This window comes from Globicephala melas, chromosome 3 (genome assembly GCF_963455315.2).
Source record: "Globicephala melas chromosome 3, mGloMel1.2, whole genome shotgun sequence".
In the NCBI taxonomy this organism is placed as follows: Eukaryota; Metazoa; Chordata; class Mammalia; order Artiodactyla; family Delphinidae; genus Globicephala; species Globicephala melas.
In genome coordinates, this window is record NC_083316.1 from 109780658 (window position 1) to 109806688 (window position 26031).

Consider the following 26031-nt stretch of genomic DNA (forward strand, 5'->3'; position numbering starts at 1 on the left):
TGCAAGTCCCGGGCGCTGGGTTAGAAAAAGCCGGGCTAAGCCGGGACCCAGACCCGGGATCTGGCGTTGCCATGGCTTCCGGCGGGCGGCCAGCGCCGGAGACGTCCGCCTCGGAGATAAGATCCGTCCGGCGTCCAGGTGAGAGTCCGGACGAAAGTCTGGGCGAAACAGTCCTTCGCTGTCTTCTCCCGCCGCCTCCGCGGAACGTCTCTCTCCCCGCGGCGATACGGAGAAGTTTCCCGGAGGCTTGCCTGCGCGGAGCGGTCAGTCTCCCGGAGCCGTCGTGGACCAGACCCACGCGGGGGGCAATGCGGCCTCGGTCAGCTGCGCGCCCCGCCCCCGGCGCCGCTCTGGGGCCACCGCCCCCGCCGCCCCTGGTTCCCAGCCGGCCCGTGCTGGTGCCGAGCGACTGGGGAGGCGTTCTGGACGAGCGCCAGCTGGATGCCCACCTGACCCAGGCCCAGGGCCGCGAGGCGCGCCTGTGGCTGGGGGGCCGAATCCAGGTACCGGTTCCCGCGGGGGCCCCTCCCGAGAGCACGTTCATCCTCCTCACGCGCGCACGGGACGCGGCCGGGTTCCACCTGCACCCGCCATCAGGTGAGCCGCACCCTGGAGCACGCACCTTCCCCAGGTGCATCCCCCGCACGAGGCAAGAGTCGAGATTCGCCAGCTTGTCACTGAGACGGTGCTTCTCTAGTAGGTGTTTTGGAGGAGGGCTTGTTTGAGTTGGGGAACCCTGCTAAAGACCAAAAAACGGGCACAGGAAGGAGAGGGTCTGAATGGGGGAGGCGCTGGGTAAGAGAGGCCCTTTATCCGACAGCGATTTAAGGTGAAGAGGCTTCTTACAGCCCCTCTGGTCACCGTAAGCAGACCGTTCAGCCACTGATGGACCGAGACTGGCCACCAGCGACCGTCCCTCCTCTGCCCCACCTCCTTCTTCCAGCAGGTGGAGATTTGCGAAGCTTTCCAGGAAGTCGTGTTGGGGCTCCTGAGAGTTGAGAACATCTTTGACTTCTCCCAGACCACTTTTAACCTGGCTCTCACTATCTTCAGCCGCCTCATAGTTTCAGTAAAGGTAGGGAAGTCTATGAGGGATGGTGACAGATGTTGGGGGCGCAAACTGACCTCTATTTCCCATTGCTGCCTAAGAGGTGAGCCATCCCAGGTGCTCAGACTGAGCCTCATCAATTCAGTAAATGGCTCCAAGTGGTAGAACTGGAATTGGAACATCCTACCATCTGCCTGTCTGACTCTGTGTTGTGTGGCCGTCAGGGGTCAGTCGACTTGGGGAGCGTGAGAGGACCTAGCTGGGAAAGGACTCCCTTTGTGATGAGGTGGGGTGTGCTCGTCTGGACCAGTACAATGCAGCCTGAGGTCAGGATGGGACCGTGTGCTCCCTGAGATGGTGCCATATTTCCCACCTCCAGTCAGTCCTCTAACAAAGGACTATTGACTAGTCATCTGTGGTTCTGAAACCAGGAGGTTTTTACAGGTCACATCTAAAAATGGGGGTCACTTCCTTGTGGATAAATACAATCAGTCTTTTAAAAAAAGTTAAAAAGGCAAAACTTCATTTCTTAAAAAAAAACCCCACAGACGCTTTACAGTTAGTTTCTGGCATTCATATTCTGCTCATATGTGTTTCTTCCGTACTGCAGATAAAAAAGTGTTTACTCCATTGTGTTACAATTACTTCCTTGAGACTTGCTGCAAAAGTTAATGAAGAAGAGGAGGTATGCATCCCTGGAAGCTCATTCAGGGCTGCTTTTGAGGTATAGGGGTGTGTAACGCTGGAAACACTCAAGTTTCCTGAAAGGTCTGTGACCTTGGGAATGGGCATTTTCGAAAAGTCATACCTTCCAGGATTTCTTCTGTCCCTTCCTTAGGCTTGTCAGACTTTGGGGCCCCACAAATGGGTAATTAGAATAGCAGAATTGTTCTGGCCCAGCAAACCCAGAGGTCTGACTTCCTAGCAGATATAATCTTGCCTCATTGGTTGATGCCACATGTCACCTCCCATTAAGCAGAAGAAAAAGGCCTCCCAAACCATATGGCCTAATGACCACCCCCAGAAACTACATCTAAGAAAGCTGCTTGAGACTTAAGGACTTGGCTGTGTCAAAGAAACTGGTGTTCAGGGACTCTGGGACCCTTCTCCAAGAGGGGCAGGAGGGCCATGTGCAGTGGGTGGAAGAGAAGCCCCCATAAGTGCTTCAGGCTTGCTTGAACTTCTCAGTTTCACTGTGGCTTCTGTTCAGAAGATCCTCTCCCAATATCCTTCCCAGACCTCCCTTCCTTCCTCCCTCCCCCCAACCTCTCCCCCTTTGGGGGATAGTGGAACCACTGACATTTCTACAAGGTCTCCCTTGGCTGATCTCAGGGTCCATGGGGGCAGAAAAAGTCACTTGTGTGTCCAGTTCCAAACCTTCAATAAAATTTATTTTAACCCTGTTTATGATTATATAATAATAGATGCTTTTGTCCAACTAAAAATCAAGTAAATAACCTTTAAAAGAAATATTTCTAGAGGTTATAGTAGTAATACTACTATACAGTTATATAGTAATACTTTAACTAAAAAAGTAGGACCAAGTCTTCAGTGCACTTGGTACTTGCATGTTTACTCATAGACAAGCCTTATTAGTTTCTCTGGGGAAAAGTCATAGTTTTTCCAGAACTGAACTGCCTTCAATAAGGGCGGAAAGGAATGTGTTTGCAGCTATGGTGCTGCCAAAACCATGGGAGGTTTTATCAATGAGTCTGTCTGACACAGACCAGGAAGCTCAAAGGTATACTCCTCTCTATGACAAGGAGTCATGGTAGGGATTGGGAACAGGGAATGGGTAGAGCCCACAGCTGGAAAGCTTTGAGTGCATTGTTACAGCTGAATGGGGGAGACAGCACAGCCCCAGCCTCCAAAGCACCTTCAGGTATGAGCTGGAGTGCAGTTGGGGATCAAGACCTGTTGGCAGCAGGTGACCATGTGACATTCACTACATATTGTCACAATACCTGGGGACTTGACAGATAGCCAAGATCTGGTTTGGTTTTCCTTTCAGAAGCATTTTCTGTGGTGGGTCAGTGGAAGACAACTCTACTAGGGTCATGGATGCCCAGTCCCCAGGGATAAGAAAACAAAAGCTACCATGACATGGTGTAGGGCTTTGGCCTCTTTATTTTCTTTTTACAGTTAATTCCACGCATAAAAGACTTCATAAAGCACTATGGCTCTGGCTATTCCCCGAATGAGCTGCTGAGGATGGAGCTGGCTATTTTGGACAAACTTCACTGGGATCTCTACAGTGGGACACCGCTGGACTTCTTGACCATAGTGAGTACGAGTCTATCCTGGACTCACTGTGCCTTTAGAACAGCTGTTCACAACATAGGATGGCAAAGCACACGTCCTTGCATATGCAGCACAGTGAGGTGACCCACAAGGCTCACAACATACGGAAGAGTGAAATGTTGTCTTAAATCCAACACAGTTCCACCAGACTCCCACTTCTAAAGGACATTAAATTAACTTTACAAAGATATTTAGATGGCACTATTGTGGTGAGTTTCTCTTTTAAATACACACTGCAAAAATATTTAACTTTCCGTTCTATGAATACTGTACATAAAAATCTGTCTGCTTTTGCTACACTTTACACACATTCACTTAGCTGTCTTTGTTCACCTACACACAGTCCTTATTGAGGCTTTAGACCATATTGATCTGGCACTTAAAAATGTCGTATTCGTTTGTATTCGTTTTAGTTAGAGAATGATGGTCACCCTTTAGAATATGATTCTGTTAGTAAGGCAAAATTATGCAATGTGGAAATGTCATGGGGTTTTGGTCTGTTATGAAGCATGAAGATTAAATCACTAAGGGCTGTATCAGTATGAAAACTGGCCACTGTTGCCAAGCTGCAGAGTTTCCTCTCATGTCAAGCAGATACAAGTAACTTTTCTGCTACCTTAATCTTGAATCGTATGCTTCTGTTTTTCAGAATTGAAACACTGTCATCTGGGTACTTTAGGCTCTTAATGAGCATGTCACAAAGCAGACTGTCTTTTTTTCTCCAGGGTTGAAGCTGAGCTTGGCCACAGAGGGGGTATTAAGCCCCAAGCCCGTTGGGGGGCCATGAATGGGAATGAAAAGGGTTGGGCAACATTTGATATTCCCTGATGAAAATTTAAATTGTTTGCACTTTTGGTCATTGATATATGAAAAGTATGGGGTTTTCTGTTCTAACATTAAAAACCACGGTCTCCAGTTCCACGCCCTGGTGGTCCTGGGCTGGCCCCACGTGAAGGAGCTGCTGCCTCAGAGGAATCCTTCCCTCCACGTCGCATCCCTGACCAGGCAGCTGCAGCACTGTATGGCGGGCCACCAGCTGCTGCAGTTCAAGGGCTCCACACTGGCCTTGGTCATCATCACCTTAGAGTTGGAGAGGCTCATGCCCGACTGCTGTACTCCTATATCTGATCTGCTAAAGAAAGCACAGGTAGACATCAACTTTGCCCCAGACCAGGCTCTCAGTTTTGCCCCTTCAGCTGATGCACTCTGCCCCCAAAAGGGTACCTGTGGCCCTTCTTGGCCCTTGTGGGCTCCAGAAGATGCTCTGGCCATGATGACTCTGAAGAGTCTTCCTAAGGGCTAGGCTTTTCACACGTGGCATATCCTCTGGACTTGAGTATTAGATACACATTCCCTTCACCAGAGTGGGTTTCTCTGACAGTGAGTGAAGCTTTATCTCAGTAGCAGCCCTTGTAGTCAAGAGGATGTGGGGACATGTCTAGCTCAGGAGGAAGCAAACCTGAGCTTAGTATTGAGGAGTGTAAATTTCTAACCCCTCACCCTCTATATGGTACCAGGCACCAGGATACCCTGAGTAGGCACTGGGAGGTCAGAATCACTCAGGATGGACAGGGTAAGATGGAATGCAGTTAGAATAATGACAGTTTTTGCTGAGGTTGAAGATGGGTGTTCCTGAGATGGTGGGGTTAATGTTCTTAAGTTGGGTGGTTGGACCTTCCTGAAATTGCTCCATGCTAATATTTCAGCACTGAATTGCTCATTCTTTAGAATGTAAAATGATTCTGCCTCAAGGATGACCACTCTGTCTTAATTACAGGTCGGTATTAGGCAATGGAACCACTGCAAAGAACTTGTAAAGCAACAGCTGACAAGTTTTTAGTCATCCTCCCGCACAGACAACTTTCTGGTTCACCTGCCAGCCTCTGTGCCCCTACCCCGGTGCCCTTTAGAGCATAATGGCAATCCCGCCTTGCTTGGACTCCTCTATATTGTAGGCTTTACGGATCCTATAACAAGAAAGGAAGAAGGCCCTGAAAGAGCAACTGAGAAAACATTCCTGTCTTCAGAAAAAATTAAGGGGGCAAAAAAGATAGGTCAGGGTCCCTAAAGGGAAGGGTAATCTGACAAACTGAACCCCTGCCTCCCTCTGAACCCTGGGCCCGAGACCAGAGAGAAGGAGTAAATGCTCATACTGCAGCTTGCTTTTTCTTCCTTCTCCAGCAAGGGCTGTATCAGCCCCTAAGACAGCTGGACTATGAGGCCAGAGGTAGGCCTTGCTCAGGGCCGAAGGGCTGGGCTGGTGCTGACAGACAAGTTCTTGCTGCTCCACCTGCCAGAGCCGGCCAGGTCCTTCCAGCTTCCCAGGCTTGTACCAAGAACATGTGCAGCTTTCAAGTCCCAAGTACTCTGCCCACCCCTGCAGAAATGGGATAGTCTCTCCAGGTAGATCTACCTTGACTTGGCCAGGATTTAAGTCTTTTCTTCATAAGGACTCGATTTATAAAGTATGCTTTATTTAATGTACAGCATCTTGATCAAGCTTTAGGCAAATTTCTCCTTTGTTACTCTTAAGCAAAGTAGTTTATTAGCTTAACTAGAGGGATTCTTGTGTTAAAGCAGAACACTTCAAGGTGGCCCTTGTGATGGGGAGAGACAGCTCCCAGAGCTTCTGGTTGAGGTGAGCAGGGGCTGAGGCTGAGGCTGCCTCCACCACTGCCAGGAGGAGGGAGAGACCACTAGCGTGGCTGAGGGAGGTGACACTATAGAGCCATTCTCTAGGCAGTGGAGTCCAGCTGGCAGCGATGCCCACTGGGGCTGTGTAAGGAGTGTTGGGGATATGAATGACTGAACCACACATTTAGAGGTAATTTGTGAAGTCCTTCCACTGTGAACAGTTTTTTGTAAACGTGCTAAGCCACGCGGAGTGTGATCTGCTACCAGCTGCAAAACAGCCGAGGACTACATATAGTATAATAGTGTCTGTACTGTAGTCAGCACAGATCTCTACCTTTTGTTGAAACAAATTTGCGTGTTGGAACTTTTGTTAAAATACACCTTAATTCCTTTCAACCCTGTCTGAGTCTTATTTTATATGTATTAGATACCTTGCATTTAGAGCTGATAGAGTCAAATACACTTGAAATACATCTCTCAAGCCCTGTCAGTAACTGTCCTCTAGTCCAACACAGAGGGACATGCTGAGGGGCAGCCTGCTGCTCATGGCCACAGCTCCCTCTGCCTCCTTCCTTCCATTGGGAGTGGGCACTGTCGCTGGTGGGGCAGGGGCTCATCCTGAGAGCCCACACCAGCTCACGCTGTCTCTGACTTCAGGAAACTGCTGAGAGGTATCTGGACCCCCTTAACCAAGTAAGCTGCATCCCCAGAGCTAAACCAACTCTCAGTCTCTTGGAAAAAGGAGAAGGTGGACCTGTGAGCCACAGTATGGGGGTAAGGGACAGCCTTGCTGCTTCATCTTTCTGTAAATAATATTCCCCTTCTTTGGGGAAGCAAACTTCTGCATTGCCAAAATACCACTTGTGAGATTTTTTGTTTTAAAAGTTTTATGCTGTTCAAGCTTGTCTTGGAATCCTAGGTCCCATCCTACTCTCCTTTAACATTTTTTTCCTGCAGTTAGGAACTCATATCCCACCTCAGATTAGAGACTGGGGATCACTGTGGTGGGAGAAATAAAGACACATCCATCTTCCACTTGTCCCCATCTGCAGAGGGCAGGAATTGGTAAAGGACTGTGGCTGCAGAAAACAGAGATGGGAGAGAGCTCAGAGGCAGATGGGCTAAGAGAGGAGCACGTGGATGAGCATCATAGACCTGTCCTAAATTTGTCCAAATATTACCTCCCCCAGTTGGGTGAGCCAAGGTCCTTCCATCAGTGTGGCCCTATTCCCCCTGGCTTCCTAGAGAGTCTCTGTCCTTCAAAGCTTGATGAAGACTTTGCCTCCCTGCTACCTGCCTCCCTGTGGGGAGAGTAGTGCTATACCTTCACTAGGGATGCCTGCATGCCAGTCTCCCTGCTGGGCTGTCAGCTTCCCCACCTTAGTCCCCCATCTCCTCATTTTGGTCTTCCCAGAGATCAACCTAGTGTCCAACAGAGAAAGCACGTCAACAATGGGCCCAGGAGATTGCCATCACTTCCTTCAACCACCAGTCTGCCCTCAACCAAATATTTGCCTACTTACCAGGGCATCCCATCTCTGCAAAACCATCTCAGGTCCACCAACCTACACTGTCAAGCTGCACAGGAATTAAGGGTCCAGGATACCAATATTGAAACCTCAATTCCTCCAGTTACGAGCTGTGTGACCTTGGGTAATTACTTAACCTCTCTGTGCCTTGCCTATAAAATGGGCAAAATGGTACCTAACCATAGGATTATTGTGAAGATTAGAGGAATTAATACATGTAATGCACTTTAGACCAATGACTAGCACACAATAAGAACTCAAATGTTAGTCGTCGTATGTCAAGCCTCCTCAACAAGGAGGTAAACTTTTCAAGCGCAGGGTCTTCCTTCTCTCATGTCCTGCTGGATAAAGTCACCTGATAAAGATTCATTAACCACAGGCTGCGTCTTCTCTTTCCTATCTTTCCTCCATCCCACACCTATTCAAGAGCCTTTCACAGATGCCCATGGCAGGATTCACTATTAAAACACTACTCCTATAGAAGCTGATCAACCCCACAAAGTTCATGGAAAAGACAAGCTGTATTTTACCACAGGTGTAGCAGATTAATAGGCTAGGAAACATTAAGTCAGAAAAGCCACTGCCCAAAGAAGACACCACAAAAACTCAAAATAAATGCAAAATTTAATGGAAAAAAATGAGTACAAAGTGAATGGAAAGGAACAAAAATTGTCAATGAATGAAGGAGTAAATGAATTAACAAATGAAGCAGTTTTAGAAAAGCATGTTAACGTAAGAGACTAGCAAGCCACACTTCCCTTGGGCCTCTTATCCAGTAATACGAGCCCCACTTAACAGGGAACCCACACAAAGACATACACACAAACATACATGGAGTTAGTCTGCACAAGTGCAGACCACCTAGACTCAGGTTACCCATAACTTGGGTGACCATACATCCCAGTTTGCCTGAGACAGTCATGGCTTATGCCTGTTGACTTGGCGTAATTATTAATAGCATTTCCTTTCACTCTCAAAAGTCTCAGTTTGGGCAATAAATTATACGGTGATTCTACCCAAAACCAACTTGGTTCATGAAAGACATGATAGTAAATGCCAGCGTGATCCCACTGACTGTCCTAAATGCCAACATGATACTGAGACAGAAAAGGAGGGGTAATCAGATCCTGCAGACAGGGGGCACATTCCGTGATGGGGAGCTTGTTAAATAATGGCAAGTTCTAAGCCCACCTTGGGCACCAAGAATTAATTTGGTCTCAGCTAAAAATGACAAAATTCCAAACATAAACAGCATGGGAGAAAAGTGCAGTAAGGCTCGCTGAAGTCAATGGGTCCTGTGGAGGCAGCTCAGACCCCAGAAAATGTAACAATGACAGGTCTCCCCGAGATTCTGGGAAGGCGTGGGCCCGCAGGCAGATAACCAGCCATAATTCTGGTCTCCCAAGTATGCCCTGGGTGCAGCCCGCAGGCGGCAGTGGATGGGTGGCAGAATCTGCCCACTCCAAGAGTCCCCAGATTAGCCCATGAATCAGAAGTCCTTATTTCTTATATAACCAGTGAACCTGCTGGGTCACTGAGCCCCGTCTTCAGAAATACATTAGCTATACATTAGCTGACAGAGGCTATCTTAAAGGTCATACTTCCACCCAACTAAATACACTTTCAGACATATAATTACCCTAAAGTTAAGCCACTCACAGTCCACATCTGCCTTAGATATGCTGATTTACCTTTTTGGATACCCACACTGAAGCATCAGTTATAGCCAGAGGTGGATTTACTCTGAAGCTAATGAAGCTTAATTCTCAGTGCCCTTTCCAAGGCCCTGTACCTAATTTTATACTCATATCCTTCTTTTTTTTTTTTTAAAAAAAAAAGGTTTCTCAAGTAGTTCAAGCTTCAAGCCCCTCAAATACCTGTATCCACCCCTGGTCATGGCATAACTTTGGAGAATCTTCACTTTGAGCATCAATAAAACCTGCTCTGCTCCTGGCGAGGAGAAAAAGACCACCTTTTCCTGGTCACGCCTCAGTGGATACACACAGCTCACCCTCCACCCCTCTCTGAATGTAACACAGTCTCAGAAGGGCAGGAAGGAGCCAGGACCTTGTCCTGGAAATGAGTAAAGCAGGCCAAGGCAGAAAGAGGGAAACTGATGGGAGAGAAGATGAAGGACGTAAAAAACAAAATGCCAATCCAACAATATATTAGCGCAGCTTCCTAAGTCTTCCAACTAGGGAGTGCACTAGACTGTAAGCTCCTTGAGGACACAGCTGTGCTTTACTCTGGGTAGCCAGTGCCCAGCACAGTGCTTCATCAACATTAAATGAAATCCTTCTTCTCATCTATTCATTTCTTGTGTACCATATTATCAGCCTATATTTTCAACCCTGATATTCTCAATGGCTTGCAAATCAACAGGAACATAGAAGAATGCTTGTACTTTCTTAGAATGTTCTCTTTAAGAATGCCAGTGAAGGGGAAAAGCTCCTCTGCTGGTATTTTTTTCTTAAATTGTTCACATGCATCAGACACTTTCACCTCTTCCCCTGTGACTCAGCCAAGAAAAAGGAAACAATGATCTGGAGAAAAACCTGTTCCCGCTGAACACTCTTGCATTTGGAATATGCAGAATTGGTTTGGGGGGTCTTAGTTAAACAGAGTCAAACACTTAACACGCACACATGGGGTTGGTCCCTGTTTACAGGTAGCACCTCTGGGGCACAGAGACAATGGCTGTGGGCTGCTGTTCCATTTACATTCACAGTAAGAACACTGGATGTGGTCTTGTTCATGATCCACTTTCATCCATAAAGAAATTCCAAACACTGTCATTACAGGATGTTTATTACCCACCTCTCCCTATATTTTATAGGGATACTTTATACATAAGAAAGGTTTAGAGATATTTTTAGTTTTTAAAAATCAGGGAATCTGTTACTTATGAAAATAATGGGAGAGGGTATTATTTGTCTTTATGCTCGTGCCAAAATAAAAATTTAGAAGTGCTTTAAAAGTTATTATTGAAATTAAGCTCTAGGTTAGAAAAATTAAAATGAAGGGGAACCAGGCGAATTTGCAGCATGTATACCACACCACGTGGCCACACCTAGGGCACTGCATGAGTTGCCATCTTGACGCTGAACAATTAGGCCGAGCATCGCCGGCTGGGGCCTTCGCTAGAGTGGCACAAGACTGCTCCGTCAAGGAATAGTGACACTGTAAATGGAAGACCAGCCACTGGCTCTGAAAAAAATAAACCTCATCAGTTTTGGATTCCAGCATTCATGGCTTTAACGAGTTTGCATAGAGAGGGTGGCCCGCCAGGCCCAGGCAGCCTGGAGGATGGCGGGGTGGGGGGGTGGGGGGGAAAAAGCAAGGCTGTAAACACTGGAGTCTGTACCAGCTCCCAGTCCGTCCTCACACCATGTTATGGGAGAAGGGTCACAAGGTGTAACTCAAGCAACTTAACACATGAAAGTCTAAAGTCCACTCTTGACATGTAAGTCTGTGCGTGCGTTAACTGAAAAATAAAAATAAAACAAACAGAACAAAAACAGACACATTAAAAGGTACACAGACGACCAAATCAAACAGAAGCAAAAGACAGCAAGATGAACACTGGGAAAGGACAGTCAGTTTGGCATTTGTAACAAGCAAAGCAGAGAATTCGCTTCAGTTTATGGCATCCCAGGCTGAGGGTCGGATAGGGAAGTAATTTTGCAAAGATCAATTAAAATTTGAAGAATAAGTACAGTCAGTCAAAGCCATTCAACTAAATGGTCACAAAAAAATGTCCCCCCAAATGCACTCCTGACTCATCCCATTCCCCTGACCAGGGTGGGGGGAAGGGGTGCTCCCAGCCACCCCACCTACCCCACTCCTGGCCTCCACAAGGCCAGCATTGGAGGAGAGCGCTCTCTCCCAGAGGCCAAACTGACTGAAGCTTTCTGGAATGTCCAGCAAACAGAAAAGGCCTGTTTTCCAGGCCCAGGTCACATGAAAAAAGCAGGGAGACCTGACACCAGTGATGAGCCCCACCCTGAGCTGTGCTGGTGCCCTTGCAGCCAGCCTGCACCCCACCCCATTGGCCCTCATCCCCTGACCTGGCCACGGGTCCTTGATCTTCTGTTTTTGAGGGGTTTCTCCATAGCTTATTTCCTAGGGGACTCTGCCTGCCTTTTTTTAAACGAGATGGCCTGGGATAAGCTGGCAGGGAGCACGGAAAAGTCAATTCAGGAGCCAGCATGTGGTTCATAGAATGGCATACCCACTCCCAGGAAAAACAAGATTTCTGAGCCATTAGCTTGAAATCCACACAGGTTCCAATTCACAGAGCCCTCACACTCACCGAGCTCACCAAGACCTGGACATGGGACCAGGGCTGGAAGCAAATGCAAAGCAGAAGGGAAGTTTACATGGCTGAGGGGAGTGTGGGGCTGGGGTCCTCCCTGGGGACGAGCAGGGGCTTATCTGTCGCAGCCGTGCCAGCAGCTGGGGTGGAACCACCAGTCAGCAGGATGCGGGAAACTACAGGGTCTATTCCAAAGCAGAAGACAGGCCTCAGGAATGAGAACTAGCATCCAGTTCCTAAACGCCTGGCTTTGTCCCCCTGGTCTCCCCCAGAAGCTCCTTAAGTTTATTTTCCTTAGATGTGTCTGTGCCTCTGTGCGTGTGTGCCTTGGGGACTGTGTGTGTTAGTAGATATGTGTCTGAGTCTATGTATGTGATGGGGCAGGAGAGAGTAAGACAGTGTACATGTGTCATGCGTGTGTGTGTGTTAGGGAGCACAATATTGGGGGGCAGGTGGAAGGCTAAGGCCACAAGCAGCATCCCAGGGCCACAGCTAGCCATGCGCTGCATGCCCCTAACCACAAGGCTCCACTGCCACCACGGAAGGAAATGCCTGGACACACACATTCCCAAACACTCCAGAACGAAATGGAATTCCAAGGAGAACAAGAATGAGGACCAAGATGGGTACACCTGGCAAGAGAAGGAAGGTACCTGACACAGACCAGGGGCAGGGAGAAGCAGGGACAGATGAGATCCCCACAGTGTGATGCTGTGTGGGACACTGAATGAAGTGGGGCGGGAGAGGGAGACTCCCCGGGAGCCAGGGCATCTGGACTCCAGATGTGAGTGTGGAAACAGGCTATGAAAAACACCAAGGAGAAGGGACTTAGAGTGGCCCCCACCTGGCCAAAATTGACTGCACTCCTGGAAAAGCCTCCGCCCCATCCCCTATAATTCTCTCTCCTCTGAGTACTCTTGGAGGAACAACTCCAGCGTCTACTTGAGGGGCAGCCTCCTCTCCAGTAGGACTCACAGGGCCCCTACAGGGAGCTGCTGTCCTTCCTTTAGCAGGTCAAGATCATAGTGTCCAGGGGGTCAGTGCTGGCTGGGCTCAAGTCTCCACTGTCCTCAGTCACCACCTGCCTGCCAATATGGGGCCCACGTCCACAGCTTCAGGACTGAGGGGGAGGCACCATGGCTGTCCAAGCAGAAACCACAGGAGCTTTTGGAATCTGCCCAGAAATGCTAACATTCCCAGGCCCTGACCGTCTCCTGGCCTGAAAGACTTTCCCTGAGACCCTACACCCTCTCGGGGGCCGCTCCCTGCCTGTGTGGCCCAGCCTTCTCCACCCAGCTCTTGAGGGGGCTGCAGGAGAGAGAGAGAAAGACACAGAGAGAGAGAGAGAAATGGGGTGTGGGGTAGAAGAGGGAGAGAGGGGCCACTCATGCACGAATACAAGAGTGGGCATGAATGCTTGATATCTTGAGATATGAAGATCACTAGTGAAAGAAGAAAGGTGAGCAAGAATGAGGTGGGAGAGCAAGTGAAAGGAGAGAGCAAAATGGTGAGCCAGCGAGAGTGAGCAAGAGTGAGAGGGAGCGAGCCAGCGCAGGGCAGGGAGCCCGCCACCTACTTCTTCTTGTCCTTGTCCTTCCTCAGAGGCTGCTGCGAGGTGGCGTGCAGGGCCTGAGACTGCAGGGCCTCCACCGCCGCCTTCCTGCGGTTGAAGGCGTTGGTCTCCTCCTCCAGTTCCCGGCGCTTCTCCTCCACCTTGCGCTTCTCTTCCTGGTGGACCCGCTTGAGGTGTTCAAACTTCTCGTGGAGCTGGGAGCAGAAGGCGGGGAGGCCAGGCTTCATGTGGGCCCAGAAGGAGCCCAGGCCCTCCCTGGCCTGGCCTCACCACAACCCTCAAGCCCCGCACACACCTCTCTCTCCTTCTCCTTCAACTCCAGCTCCGTCTCCTTCACTTTGTTGACGAACATCTGCCTCATCTCCTCCTCCTTCCTCTGCAGCTCGCTCAGGAATTCTTTCCTCTTGGCCTCATATGTCTCCTGTAGGCTGTGGAGACCCAGAGAAAAGAGGCCAACGCAGGGATTATGGCGGAACGGAGTGGGCAGAGCCAGAGAAGCGAAATCACGTGGGCATGGGGGATCGGGGGCAGAGGATGCTGGGGTCCCAGCAGCCTCTCTCCCCAGCTCACAAGCCCCCAGAACAGATGCCGACGTGGCAAGTCTGGCTGTGGCTGGGGAGATAGGCTGTCACCTGAAAGGCTGGCTGTCACCATCGCTGTCCTGGAAGCCCATCTCCTCCAACTTGCAGCGCCGGTAGAGCTCGTAGTGCCGACTGTGGGTCTGCTCGCGGAGGTCCTCCATGTTCACCCGGATCAGCATTTCCCGGAGCTTCACGAAGTCGCAGTGATTTTCGTTCTCCACTGAAAGGAGAGGGCACGTGGGCATCAGGCAGGCTCCCAGCCACCAGCACAGGAAGGACGGGGCACAGGACAGCGGTTAGGGTGTTAGAGGTAGACTCCAGAGAGAGGACAGGCAGCAGATGGTCACGGTGAGGACACAGGACAGGGGACTGAGTCCGGGTCCCCAGCCGGGGCTGTGCTCTCACCACCACACTCACCCTGCACCACGCCCCAAGGGTACTGCCGCGCTCGCACCAGCTTGTTCCCCACCTTCACCTCCTCGGTGCTGCCCACCACGGCAAAGGGCAGGTGTGCCTGGAAAGGGCCCAAGTGTGCATGAGCACTGAGGTGACACAGGCTAATGAACAGACCCACCCTCACTGCCCCTGGGCCCCAGGGAGGGGTTGCCCAGACCTGAACAAGGCCTGGCCAGATGCTCACTTGACGGCTTTCCTTTGGAGAAGTATCCTGGAACCTCCACACAAGGGAGTGGGCTGAACCCGCAACCCCTTTCCTCTTGTTCTAGGGTGTTCTTTCAGCCCTTGGGCTCCCCAGGGGCCACTAGAAGCTCTCTCAAACGACCTGTGGGCCTGGCTCTCTTCCAAGTTCCCAAGCCCTGGCATCCTGCCTGCTTGCTCCTGCAGGTTTCAGGTCCTAGCCCTGAGTTCGTACCTTGGGAAACTTAAACCTGGGGAAGCCCCGGTACCAGCCCAATACCCAATTCTTCCCATCTCCTGTCCAGAAGATGCAGGACTGGCCAGCTCCCAGATGCCCACCCATCTTTCCTGGAGAGCTAAGGTTGAAACCCAGGGAAAAGAGAGTGGCCTGGGGCTGGCTCCAAGCCCTCTGGCCCCAGAGCCCCAAGGCCCTTGCCCAACACTCACATTCATGACCGCATTAATCTCTGCAACAGCTTCATCATCCGTGGGAAACTGGTAGATCTGGACCCCATTGCTGACCAGCTCACCCATGATCTTGATCTTGAACTTGTGGAGCTCACTCTTGGAAATGGTGTCCGCTTTGGCGATGATGGGAATAATGTTCACCTGCCAGGATTGAGGAGAGGGGTCAGCAGGTGAGTTGCTCCTTGACTGTGGAGAGCCCTGCTCAGGCCACACCCCTGGGCAGGCGGGCAGGAAGCCAGAGAGATGGAGCTGCTCCTAAGGGGTGTCCTGGCCTGAACCCAGCCAGCTGGGGCCGTTCTGACGGGTTGTAACAATTGGCTGCAGTGTTTCTTACAGCCCTGGCTGCCCCAAACCTCCATCCAGCCCCAAATTACTCCCTTGGGCATGCCCAGCTTTGACCCAGAGTGCTCTGAAGGTCTTAACCGGTGTGGGGCCTGACAGGACCAGCAGTAGGGGGCTGAGCACCCCCAAAGCAGGTTAGATGACCCATTAGCAGAAGCCACAGGAAGACCTCAAAATCTCCCAGGCCAAGGTTATTCCATTGTTCACAGTGAAAATTAACTCCTGAGAGAGGGGAGCAGTCACGTGAGAGCTGACAGGTGACTCTGGGGCTGCACACCCTCCAGGACCCCATGCCATTCCTGTCATTCCCATGAAGGTGCCCTTTTAATACCCACTCCTCATTCTTACTCTAATTCTAGGGCTTAACTCTCCTGTCTCTACTGTGCTCAGGAGGACCCCAAGGGAAAGCCATGGCAGGAAGGACAGGGGAAGTGAAGGCAGCAGAGGAACTAGGAATTGAGAGAGAGAAAATGAGCAGAGAATTGGGATGCTCTGGGGAGGTGGGGTCAGAGGGGCAGAGGGACGGGGGCGAGGTGGGGAGGTAACTCTAGGGGGATGGGGAGGATGCCAGGAGCTAGCAGGCTGAGAATAAGAATCAACTCAGCTGGAAGGAATGGGCTCAGGGCCAGACGCAGGGGACAGAGATCTAGAGAAAGAGCCCAGCGCAATGGGGGCTGGCTGGAGCCATAGGGACAGATGCAAGAGAAGATACAGAGAGGACCAAGCCCAGGGGGCTGTCCACCAGCCCCCAACCACACCCCCCCCTGTGGAAGATGGGGAGCCCACAGAATCAGCTGGAGGGGGGCCAGACCTTGCTGTCTAGTTTCTTCATGGTCACCAGATCCAGGGACTTGAGGGAGTGCCCCGTGGGCGTGATGAAGTAGAGGCAGACGTGGATCCTCGTGTCATGGTAGTCGAAGAGCGAACGGCGGATCTTCAGCTCCTCCTGCAGGTAGTTTTCAAACTGCGCATCGATGTAGTCAACTATGGGCCTGTAACTACAGACGGCTCCGTCACTGGAAGGCAGGCAGCAGAGCCGTGGTGCAAGGCCTGGAGCCCAGCCAGGCTGCCCACCAGCCTTCTCTCTGTGGGAACGAACAGCTTCTACCTGGGGATCCCTGTCTGGGTACAGGTGGCTGACCCCTTCTCCTGGTCCCCCAAGGGGTCCTCAGGACCTTAGATATTCTCCTAACGGCCCTCCCCTGGCCCCCATGGAGTGCGGGCTTGGTTACTTGTCTGGGGCAGCGAGGAGTGCAGAGCACTCGGGCAGAGTGTTAGAACCACGGCCAACGTGGAGCGACGGGGAAGAGACCAGGCGGGCCGCCCTTCCTGTCACTTGCCTCTCATCCTTATTGATCTGATCCCCGAAGCCCACGGCATCCACGATGGTCAGCTTGAGCTGCACGTTGCTCTCTTGGAGGTCGTAGGTCTGGGGCCGCAGGCGCACACACTCCTCATGGTGACTGGCTTCCTCGGTCTCAAAGGTCGTGTTGAAGAGCGTGTTCATCAGTGTGGACTTGCCAATGCCAGTCTCCCCTGGGGGGCAAGGAGTGGGCAGAGGGGATGTCAAAGGCTGGAACTGGGGCTGTCCCTGGCTGTTGGGTAAGCCAGGTGGGGCTCAGGCACCCTCGGCCTCTGTACAAGAGAGAGGGGCAGGTCTCCCACTCCATCCCCCACTGTCCCCAACCCCATGAACCACCCCTTCTCAGTGGCCTCAGAAATAATATGTGGAAGGAAGACCCAAAAGGCTGACTTGGATATAAGACATGGCTACATGGGGTGTTGTAGGTGTTTCCTCAGAGCGTGGGGAAGAGACAAAGCCAGGCAGTTGTGAGATACCACTAGACACTGGCCCCTGCTGGCCTCAATGGGACCCGGTCACCTGCTCTACACACCATCCCTCCTGGGCCCAGGAAGGTCATGGGGCCAGCAGGGTCAGGGTCTGAAGCCACCAGTGGCTCAGCTCACCTGCTGTGGGTGACCCCAACTTCATGAAGCTTTAATGGGAGGGGGGAGGTTCAGGAAAGGCTGCTTTCTAAGGGGCACCCACAGCCTGGCAGATGCCAGGGCTTGGGCACCTGTAGAGGGTCTGGCAGAGCTTTTTGTCCCCTCTGGGAGCCCCAGGCCCTGAGGCACATGGAACCTTCCAGAGCCTCCCTGTTGGGGGCTGTATTTGTTTAGATGTGTACTGGAGCTCTTACTACATAACACTGTAATGCAGGGACAGTCTGGTTTACCATAGTGTCCTTGACACACAGTAGGAACAACAATAGCTGTTTTTTAAACAAACAAACAAACAAATGGATCCCAACCACTATGATAAACACTCAAAGCACTTCCAAGCTTTTTACTCTTTCCAAGTTTACTCTTCATGGCAACACTGAATCAGGTCCTGGCTCCACCTCTATCTTTGACCCTGGCAGAGACACCCACCAAAGCCTCGTCCTGACCCCCCAAAGTGTCACTCTGCCTGGGAGGTCCCCCTGCAGCTCAACAGGTGGTCAGGGCAGCAGCACCCCATCTCCCAGAAGACCCGCGTCCGTCCTCTGTCTGAGGCTGCCCCCTGGCCAGGCATGACACTCACCCACACAGAGGATGTTGAAGCTGAAGCCCTGAGTGACCGACTTGCTGACCAGCTGGTCGGGGAGGCTGTCGAAACCCACATGGCCACCCAGGGAGAGGCTCCGGGGCTCTGGCTCTGCGTTCTGCCAAGAGAGAGGAGAGAGGCGGTGAGCCCACTAGGGAAGAGGGGCCAAGCAGCGGGGAGGCTGAACCTGAGTCACACCACCCCCGCTGCGCCGCCAACCTCGTCTCAATTCTCAGCACGTCTCAGGACACATCGTGAGTGCATCGGAGCTCCAGTTCCAGGCCAAGTTCCCACAGAGGGAGCCCCAGGGCCTCAGGACCCATGACTATCTGGGAAAAGGCCCTTTCACCTGTGGCTTTGCTCCTCCTGGGCTGGCGAGGAATGTCTACGCCTGAGGTGTCTCCTGGCAGGTGGCCCCAAGACCTATGGCTGCTACCTGAGGGCTCACCTGCCCTCCTGCCCAGGAGGAGGCCCCAGATGGTCCCTGGATCTTAAACGAAGATTTCAAAAGGCCAAGATTAGAGGGTGTGTATGTTCCTATGGCCCCTTCCTACTGAAGCAGGACCCAAGCAGAGGCAGGTCTGGCCTGACCCCCTCACACTCGCACTATCGGGGGGCCTCTCCCATCAGGCTGGGCTCATAGTCCTCCACGGGCACCCCTTGCTCCTCACACACCCAAGCATGGAATGCACACGTGGGCCCTGCTGAAGGGGCCGGCGCTCACTGGGTCTCAGGACCAGTCTCTGGGGCATTGTGACTCTGAGGCCTCAGTGGTACTCTGTAGGGACTCCCAGGCTCTGGCTCCTGTCATCCTCCCGGCCCCACCCCAGTCCTAGTTGCTTAGACAGAGGATTCTGGACGAGAATGTGGAGGCCTGCCCAGAGAGGCGGGCAGCAGGTCCTGAGCGAGCAGGGGCCAGCGAGCTGGCCAGAGCACTATAAAAAGAACCCACCGGGACCCAAAGCAGAGCGTCAAGGTCAGGCTCCAATTTGTGTGGATTCTTTGCTTCCCTGGGAATGGGGGTGGAATGCTTCCCTGGGAATGGGGACGGAAGCTTCCCAGGCTCATCCTCCCCAGGTTTGGGTCCTCTCGAGGGCAGGCCCCAGACAGCTCCACGTAGGGCAGAAGCATGCCTCCTCTGTTCCCAAGCCCCTCTGCCCTGACTGCCAGCTCGACAGAGCAAGGACAGGACAGGACAGAACAGGGGGTCTGAGTCTCATCCTGCCATCCAGCTCACAGCTCCTGAGGGGCGGAAACAGGCCCAACTGAAGACAGTCCCAGAAGCACTGATTAGGACAGTGGCAGCCCTTGTGTGGGTACAGGCACAGTGAGCAGAGAGGGCTGAGGACCAGAGAGTAGGGCCCTGGATCCCTGCCCTCCAGCACAGGGATCTCCTGAGCACCTGCGCTCCCCCGACCTCTCTGCAGCCGCAGCCTGTTGCCTCAGCCTGAACCCTCTGACCATTCTTTCCTCCCAACCAGAGCCCCTTGGCACTTAAACCCAACCCTCTCTTCTTCATTAATTATGCCTACCTGCCCCTTCCCCCAGGCCCCTCCCCCAGCTCAGTCATGGCATCGCTGCATCAAAGACTCCCAAGTGTGTGTGTGGGCAGCCTAGACCCCACGTGGCCCCTCCAGGCAGCTGTACTATCCCCCTGAACAAGTCAGAGTTACCCCTAAGCGGTTCCCTCCAATGACCCTCTTTCAACAGAGCCTCTGCTCTTATAGCTGACCCTTTCTCCCTGCCCCCATCCCCAGGGGAATGAGTCACAACCTTCCCAATCAAGCCCAGGTCCCCCCAGGGCTGCAAACATAACAACAAAGAGGCCCAAAGGCAGCTTCCTCTCACTGGTAGCCACATCAAAACCAGTAAATGGAGCATAGGAAGTGCTGGGTCTGGTTCAAACCCCCTAGCGTGGCATTCCGGGCCCTTTACCATCTGAGACCTTTTTCACAGGCTTGGTTCCTGCCCAGCTGGTTATCTCTGGATATACTTTTCAAACTTGACACCTTCCCCAGGCTCCAGAGCTCACTCTACCTTTCCCTGGCACCTGCTTTGACTTGGCCCCCAAGTACGCACATTCCAGACCCCTCACTTGGCTGTGACCCCATTTCCTTGCACTATCAGTTGTCCTTTTTATATGCATCATGATTCTCCAACTGTTCCATGAGCCCCTTGAAGTGGGCTGCAGGCTGGGGGAGGTCAGCTTTCCCACTTCCCACCCTCCCACCACTATGTCCAATGTGCTAGACAACACTACCACTTATAAATTACTGAACACTGTCTTTACTGCCACAGCATCAGGGGTATCTGCCCACCTTACACAGAGCTTCATTATTCGGTCTCTGTTCCACCTGCTCGTGGCAGCTTGAGGATCAAATGGAGGACAGAACAGTTAGTCTAGGGCTTTCTTTTCAGGCGAGACTGAAAATCTCCAAAATTTAAGGCGTGCTGTGCTTGCAGAGAAGGCTATGTGTTTATTCATCCTCTTTTTCCAAGGGTGACACAATCAGGATGCAATCCAACATCCTGTAGTCTGCCGCCAAAACCCACCCAGTCAGCTGTCTGGAAGCCACGCACGCGCACACACACACTCGGCTTCAGAGTCCTTACACAGAATCAGAGGCCATCCTATTCCTGATTTTCCCCAACTCTCTTACAGTCCCAGGCTCCAAAGGCTAAGAGCAGCACTCAGGGGTCTCACACAAGCCCACCCACCCACGCCCAGTGAGCCCTGCCTGCCTTCACTCACACAGCTGGGCTCTCTCTGGAGAAGTGTGTACATACAGGGAGGTCTTCGTGCCCAAGTTGTTGCCCAGGCTACACTCTGTCACTCCAAGGGCCACAGACCTGGGGCAATCGATCCTGCTCAGGAGCCTCGGGGGCCACGGGAGTGTCAATCTCCAGAGCACGCGTGCACGCACACACATCCACACACAGAAGAATGGCCGCTGGTCCTCGCGGGGACACAGTGTTATTCCCTGGTCTCAGGAGACTGATCTGACCTCCCAGCTCTATTGAGGTGTGACTCTTACTAACGCCAACCTCCCCGATCCTATATTTGGCAACAACAACATGTGATCCAAGGTGCGACACTCCCTCCAAGGTGCCCGCCCAGGTGTGTCCATTGACCTGTGTTGGGTCTCAGCCTAGGAGGAGCCAGCAGCCTACAAAGCACCACTGGCATATCTCAGCTACCACAACTCAGGAAGGAACTTCAGGTCTCTCACTGGTTACTTGCCATTTGTCAGGTAAGACGTCAGCTCCAGTTCCAGGGCTGGGTCCTAATAGTCCTGAGCCAATCAGCATGATCGCACGATTGGTCAGGCACAGGCAAGCGACCCAAACTAAGCCTTTATGACCATCTTGTAGCCATTAGGGGAGCCAGCCTAAGACGGAAGCCCACTCAAAGAGGATGGCTGAGCCAAGAAAATCACCGAGGAGAGAGAGCCAGCGTCTGCCCTGCCTCTGAGCTTCTCCCTTTACCCCGGCCACATCTCCCCTTTACTGTTTAAGCTAGCTGAATGGGGCTATCTAGTACCTGCAGCTGAAAGCATCTTGACTGCTACAGCCCCCAAAGTGAAACTCTGAATGCAGAGGAACAGGGAGAAAGCAAGGAAAGTAAGGACAGGGAAGGAAAAAGTGGTGTTACAACCACAGGAAGGAATGGATGTCAAATGATGACACCAACACCTCACCAAGGTCCACCTGTGCAGACTAAACCAAGTGATTTACACAGTCTCCTACGCAGCCCTTTCCCACGCTGTGTGGCAGAGACCATTATTATGCCCATTTTACAGGTAAGGAAACTGAGGTGCACAGAAGCTAAAGAACTAATCAGAGTAGAGTAGGGATTTGAGAGCAGCCAAGCCCGTGCCCCAAACCACTCAGCTGCACTGCACCCCCTACTCTTACTATGCTCCCAACTCATTCATTCAGCCCCTCAACACAGGCTTGCTGGACACATCTACTGTGTGCCAGGCACTGGGACAGCCACTAATGAAAAGATGAAGACACCAGATCCTTAACCTCAGGGGCTCAGTCTAATTCAGTCTAAACTCAAATGGCTGTGACAGCCAGGCAGGCAACATAAATGGATGAAGGGGGAGCAGGATAGTAAAAATAACAACCACCACACCTAACGGTTATCAAGGGCTTACCAGGTGTGACTCTAATTTCACCTCATTTAGTCCACACATCAGCCCTATGAGGTAGGCTGTATATTATCCCCACTGTACAGAAATAGACAATTGAGGCACCAAGAGACTAAGTAACTTTCCCAAGAGGACACTGCTCAGGAGGGTGAAGCCAGGATCTAAATGGAGATGGTGTGACTGTAAAACCCACACTTCCAGCCACATCACTCTGCCGCCTATTGGATGAAAGACCCGGTGACTTGGCTGAGTGTGGGGTCCCTCAGGGAGAGGCAGGAAGAGTGGGGAACTGAAGAGGCTGTGCTCGGTCCATGAATGGCTATGGTTTTGTGACTCCAGCCAACTGTGGGAATGCAGACCTAGCATTACTAAATCTTCCAATTTTTTAAAAAGAATCCAGAAATCCAGATTTTTTTGCGAAACCCACTAGTTTTCAAAGGTTGGCAACAACTACCAATGGAGAATACCATGAGGGTCCAACTCAACGTGTCTGGGGGTTGGACATGACCCATGGTCTGACAGTCTGCAACCCCGGGTCTGGCAGAATGGTGACCTGGAAGGACAAAACACCCAGTCTGCACTCTTGGGCATGGAGCCCCACAGGAGACTGCTCTGCGGGAGGAGACTTCAGGCTGGACAACTTAACTCGGACCCTGGTGAGAGGTAGACCCAGCTGCTTCTGGCCCTTTCCACATACCCAGCTCCCAGGGGTGCCAGCTCAGGGGGCTCAAAGTGTCCTCAAATCTCCAGGATAGAGAGTTGGCAGCTCTGAACTCTACACACACAATGGGAAACTCCGCAGGGCCCCTCTCTAATCACTAACAAGCTTTTGGCTCCTAAGCCAGGCTCTGGGCTTCTATGTCATCATTTCTTTGGCACATCAAAGACAACAACCAAAATAATAACTGCTCAGGCTGACTGCGTTCCTCCATGCCCAGTCGTCCAGAACAAAGTAGAGAATGGCATTTTGTTATGCAGCCCAGTGGATAAATAGGACATCCTTTTCCTGACCAGGAAATGCTGTCTGAGCCTTCTGGAGCTGCCCCAAACACCAGACAAAAGGAGCTGCCCCTTTTACCAAGAAGAGAGGTGGGACCTGGGGGGAAACCATGTCTCGCACTTGCCCACAAAAACAGGATTTTATCCAAAAGAAAGTGGAAATCTGCTGAATGTCTAAACCAGTAGAGCCAAGGAAGCTATGGGTGAAAGAAGCCCCTGAGAACAAACCTCCCAAACGAGGTTGGCTGTTGGGGCGGGAGTAGAGATGGCACCCCATCATTAGTGTACTTGGCTCCTGAATCCTAGGCAAAGAGCAGCCCCTACCCCAGGTCTTCCACAGAGTCCTCTCCAAGTGCCTTGGACTTCAGATGCTTTTCTCCCCCCAGGCTCCCATGCCTAGTACCCACTGTCCTGAGCACCCAGCAGGCAGACAGGAAGCCTTTTCCCCAGGAGAGCTCCAGCTCTGGGGGGGCCCTATAAAGTCCTTGTGCAGTGGACCCAGGAGTCATTGCGCCACTGGGAGCCTTCTCCGCCTGTGTTCCTGGCACAAAGCACCCTACCCCTGGCTCTAGCTACTCTCAGCAGCCTGGGTCTTAAATAGCCAGAGCAGAGGCCCCTGGCCAGAACCCATGGTCATAGCACAACTGTCCTTGAGTCCGAGAGGAATCCTAGGAATTTTCCCAGGAAAGGCTTAGGCTCTGGTCCCAGGATTCCACAGCCAGCCTCTAAGCCCAGGTCAAAGGTTACGGGAAATAACTACAGGGATGTACATAGGAGGGTGGGGGTGGGAATGCTGCTATCCTGGGCCAGGAGGGAAGAACAGAGGCAGAATATACCTGTCCCCAATCAAGAGGACACCTGAGAACCAAAGTGTCTCTCTCTCCTAAGGTGGCAACAAACCTGGGGAGAAGACACAAGCCAGGATCAGCCTTCATGGTGGCAGCACGGTGGCAGATGAGGTAATAATGGCAAAGATGGCAGTTGGGCCCCAGGAGGAGATCACCAGTCACTCTCTCAAGGCCAGTCATCCTCTCCCCCATCCTGGGAAGCGAAGGGACTTTGGGAGCAAAAGTACCCCCAGGAGGGCTACCCTGGTGGTGCAGTGGTTGAGAGTCCGCCTGCCGATGCAGGGGACACGGGTTCGTGCCCCAGTCCGGGAAGATCCCACATGCCGCGGAGCGGCTGGGCCCGTGAGCCATGGCCGCTGAGCCTGTGCGTCCGGAGCCTATGCTCCGCAGCGGGAGAGGCCACGGCAGTGAGAGGCCCGCGTACCTTAAAAAAAAAAAAAAAGTACCCCCAGGAGACCGAGGCCACCCCATGCCCTGACCTCAATACTCCAGTTTCTCTGCTTCCCTGTCTCACTAAGAGGCACTTTCCTCCCTCTTTCTGCACACAGACAGCAGGACTGCCACTCAGTAATTTGGGATGGTTTATTTCACACTTCTCATGTCAAAATCAGGTTTCCAAGAAGCCAAGAGCACAGTTACTGGTCTCTGGGCCCACCCACCTCGCCCCAGGCCTAGGACACAGGGATGTCATGTCATCCCTCCCGTGGGAGGGAACGGTCCATCCCACCACAGAGCAGATAGGGAAGGCACTCTGGGCCACAGAAGGTACTGGAACCCCAGGTGTTCATACTTTCCCACTTGGCTCAGGGGCTCCAGAAGCAGCCCCCTACTTCCCCACAGCAGGGAAAGCCACATGGACACCGCAGGATGGAGGCAATCTATTTTCCACAGTGAATGAGACCCCACCTTTGGAAAGAGGAACGTAGGCAGCAAAGGTGACTATGCCCCCCTCCTACCCCAGAATGGATGCCAGTGCTGGGAAGGGGCAAAGAAATACATGGGCACCAACATGGGCCAGCAGAGGCTCGGGGAAGCACTGCTGTACTTCTCTGTTGCTTGCACCATTCACCCCAGCACCAGGCAGAGTGTCAGACTCGTACCCAGGCCCCACAGCCAGGTCTGGGGAGTGGACTTAGGTCCATGGCCCACAGTCCCTCCTGAACCCCGGCCCTCAGGTGGTCCAAGCCCAGAAGGCCACTCAGAGAGTGGCCAGCACCTATGATCTGAAATAGGCTCTTATTCCTTCCTCCCCTGGTGTGTCCCTCTGATGTGGCTTCCAAGATAAGGCTCAAGAACCATCTAGAAGCCATGTGTTCTGAGGAGGAGAATATCTAATTTGCCCCAATACCACCCAGGGCAACTGGTGTTACAGCCTAGATGCCCCTCGCCCTGTCCTCCACCACCTCTTCCCAACCATGGTTCCTCACGTGAGCCCTGAGGATGCAGATGGCTCTAGCAAAGAACACCTCTATCACGAGGGCATGTTGACCTTGGGAGGCATCCTTTCCCCTGGCAGATGTGTCTCCCTCCTGCCTGCATAGCACCATATCTAGTTGTCTGGCAAAGCTTGTGCCTTGGGGGCCATGACTGGGGATTCTGAGACCCAACCTAGCAGCACAGAGGCAGGAAGACTGGAGAGGCTGCAGGGGACACATAGAGACCAGACAGTTCTCAGGCCCTTTGCTCTGTCATCCTGCAGTGGCTTCCTTCTGGTAGCTGGACCGGAGCCACAGGAACGTTCGTGCTAGTTACTGCCCCAAATATGTACCTCCACCTAGCCCATCTTAGGGCTCAAAACTCAGAGGGCTCCACCCTCTCTGTCATCTCAAGGGGTACTGGGGGCTGAGGTTGGGTCTGAGGCCCAAACTTGCCAATGACCAGAGTCTGCATCTCACCCAACCGTGGGCTGCTGGCATCAACAAGATGATGGACACAAAGCATCCAGTGTCCTCCCTGCCATCCAAAGCTTTTGACAAATATCTGGCCCTGTGCTCCAAGCCTCCACCAGTTCTCCTG

General features: G+C 52.3%; 2 protein-coding genes across 11 annotated transcripts in view; one reads left to right on the forward strand and one right to left on the reverse strand.

The window, feature by feature from the left end:
- Positions 1-3341, forward strand: CCNI2 (cyclin I family member 2). 3 transcript variants are annotated; one of them, XM_070045190.1, is made up of 2 exons: positions 1-696; positions 944-3341. In XM_070045190.1, the coding sequence occupies exons 1-2, from the start codon at positions 72-74 to the stop codon at positions 997-999; spliced, it is 681 nt and encodes a 226-aa protein (XP_069901291.1). In that variant the 5' UTR covers positions 1-71; the 3' UTR covers positions 1000-3341. The 3 variants fall into 3 exon arrangements, with proteins under 3 accessions (XP_069901291.1, XP_069901292.1, XP_069901293.1); XM_070045191.1 differs by having other exon boundaries at positions 1-597; XM_070045192.1 differs by having other exon boundaries at positions 1-597; positions 947-3341.
- The window catches only part of SEPTIN8 (septin 8), a 26519-nt gene continuing 3633 nt past the window's right edge, over positions 3146-26031 (reverse strand). For 2 of the 8 annotated variants that reach the window (XM_070045189.1, XM_030869664.3), the window contains 9 exons: positions 18012-18132; positions 16768-16963; positions 16239-16425; positions 15065-15226; positions 14399-14495; positions 14033-14201; positions 13696-13828; positions 13404-13594; positions 3146-4481 (listed from right to left, as the gene is read on the reverse strand). In XM_070045189.1, coding sequence (XP_069901290.1) covers positions 4316-4481; positions 13404-13594; positions 13696-13828; positions 14033-14201; positions 14399-14495; positions 15065-15226; positions 16239-16425; positions 16768-16963; positions 18012-18132 — 1422 coding nt within the window. In that variant the 3' untranslated portion in view covers positions 3146-4315. The other 6 variants (XM_030869658.3, XM_030869657.3, XM_060296211.2 and 3 more) reach the window with 6 other exon arrangements.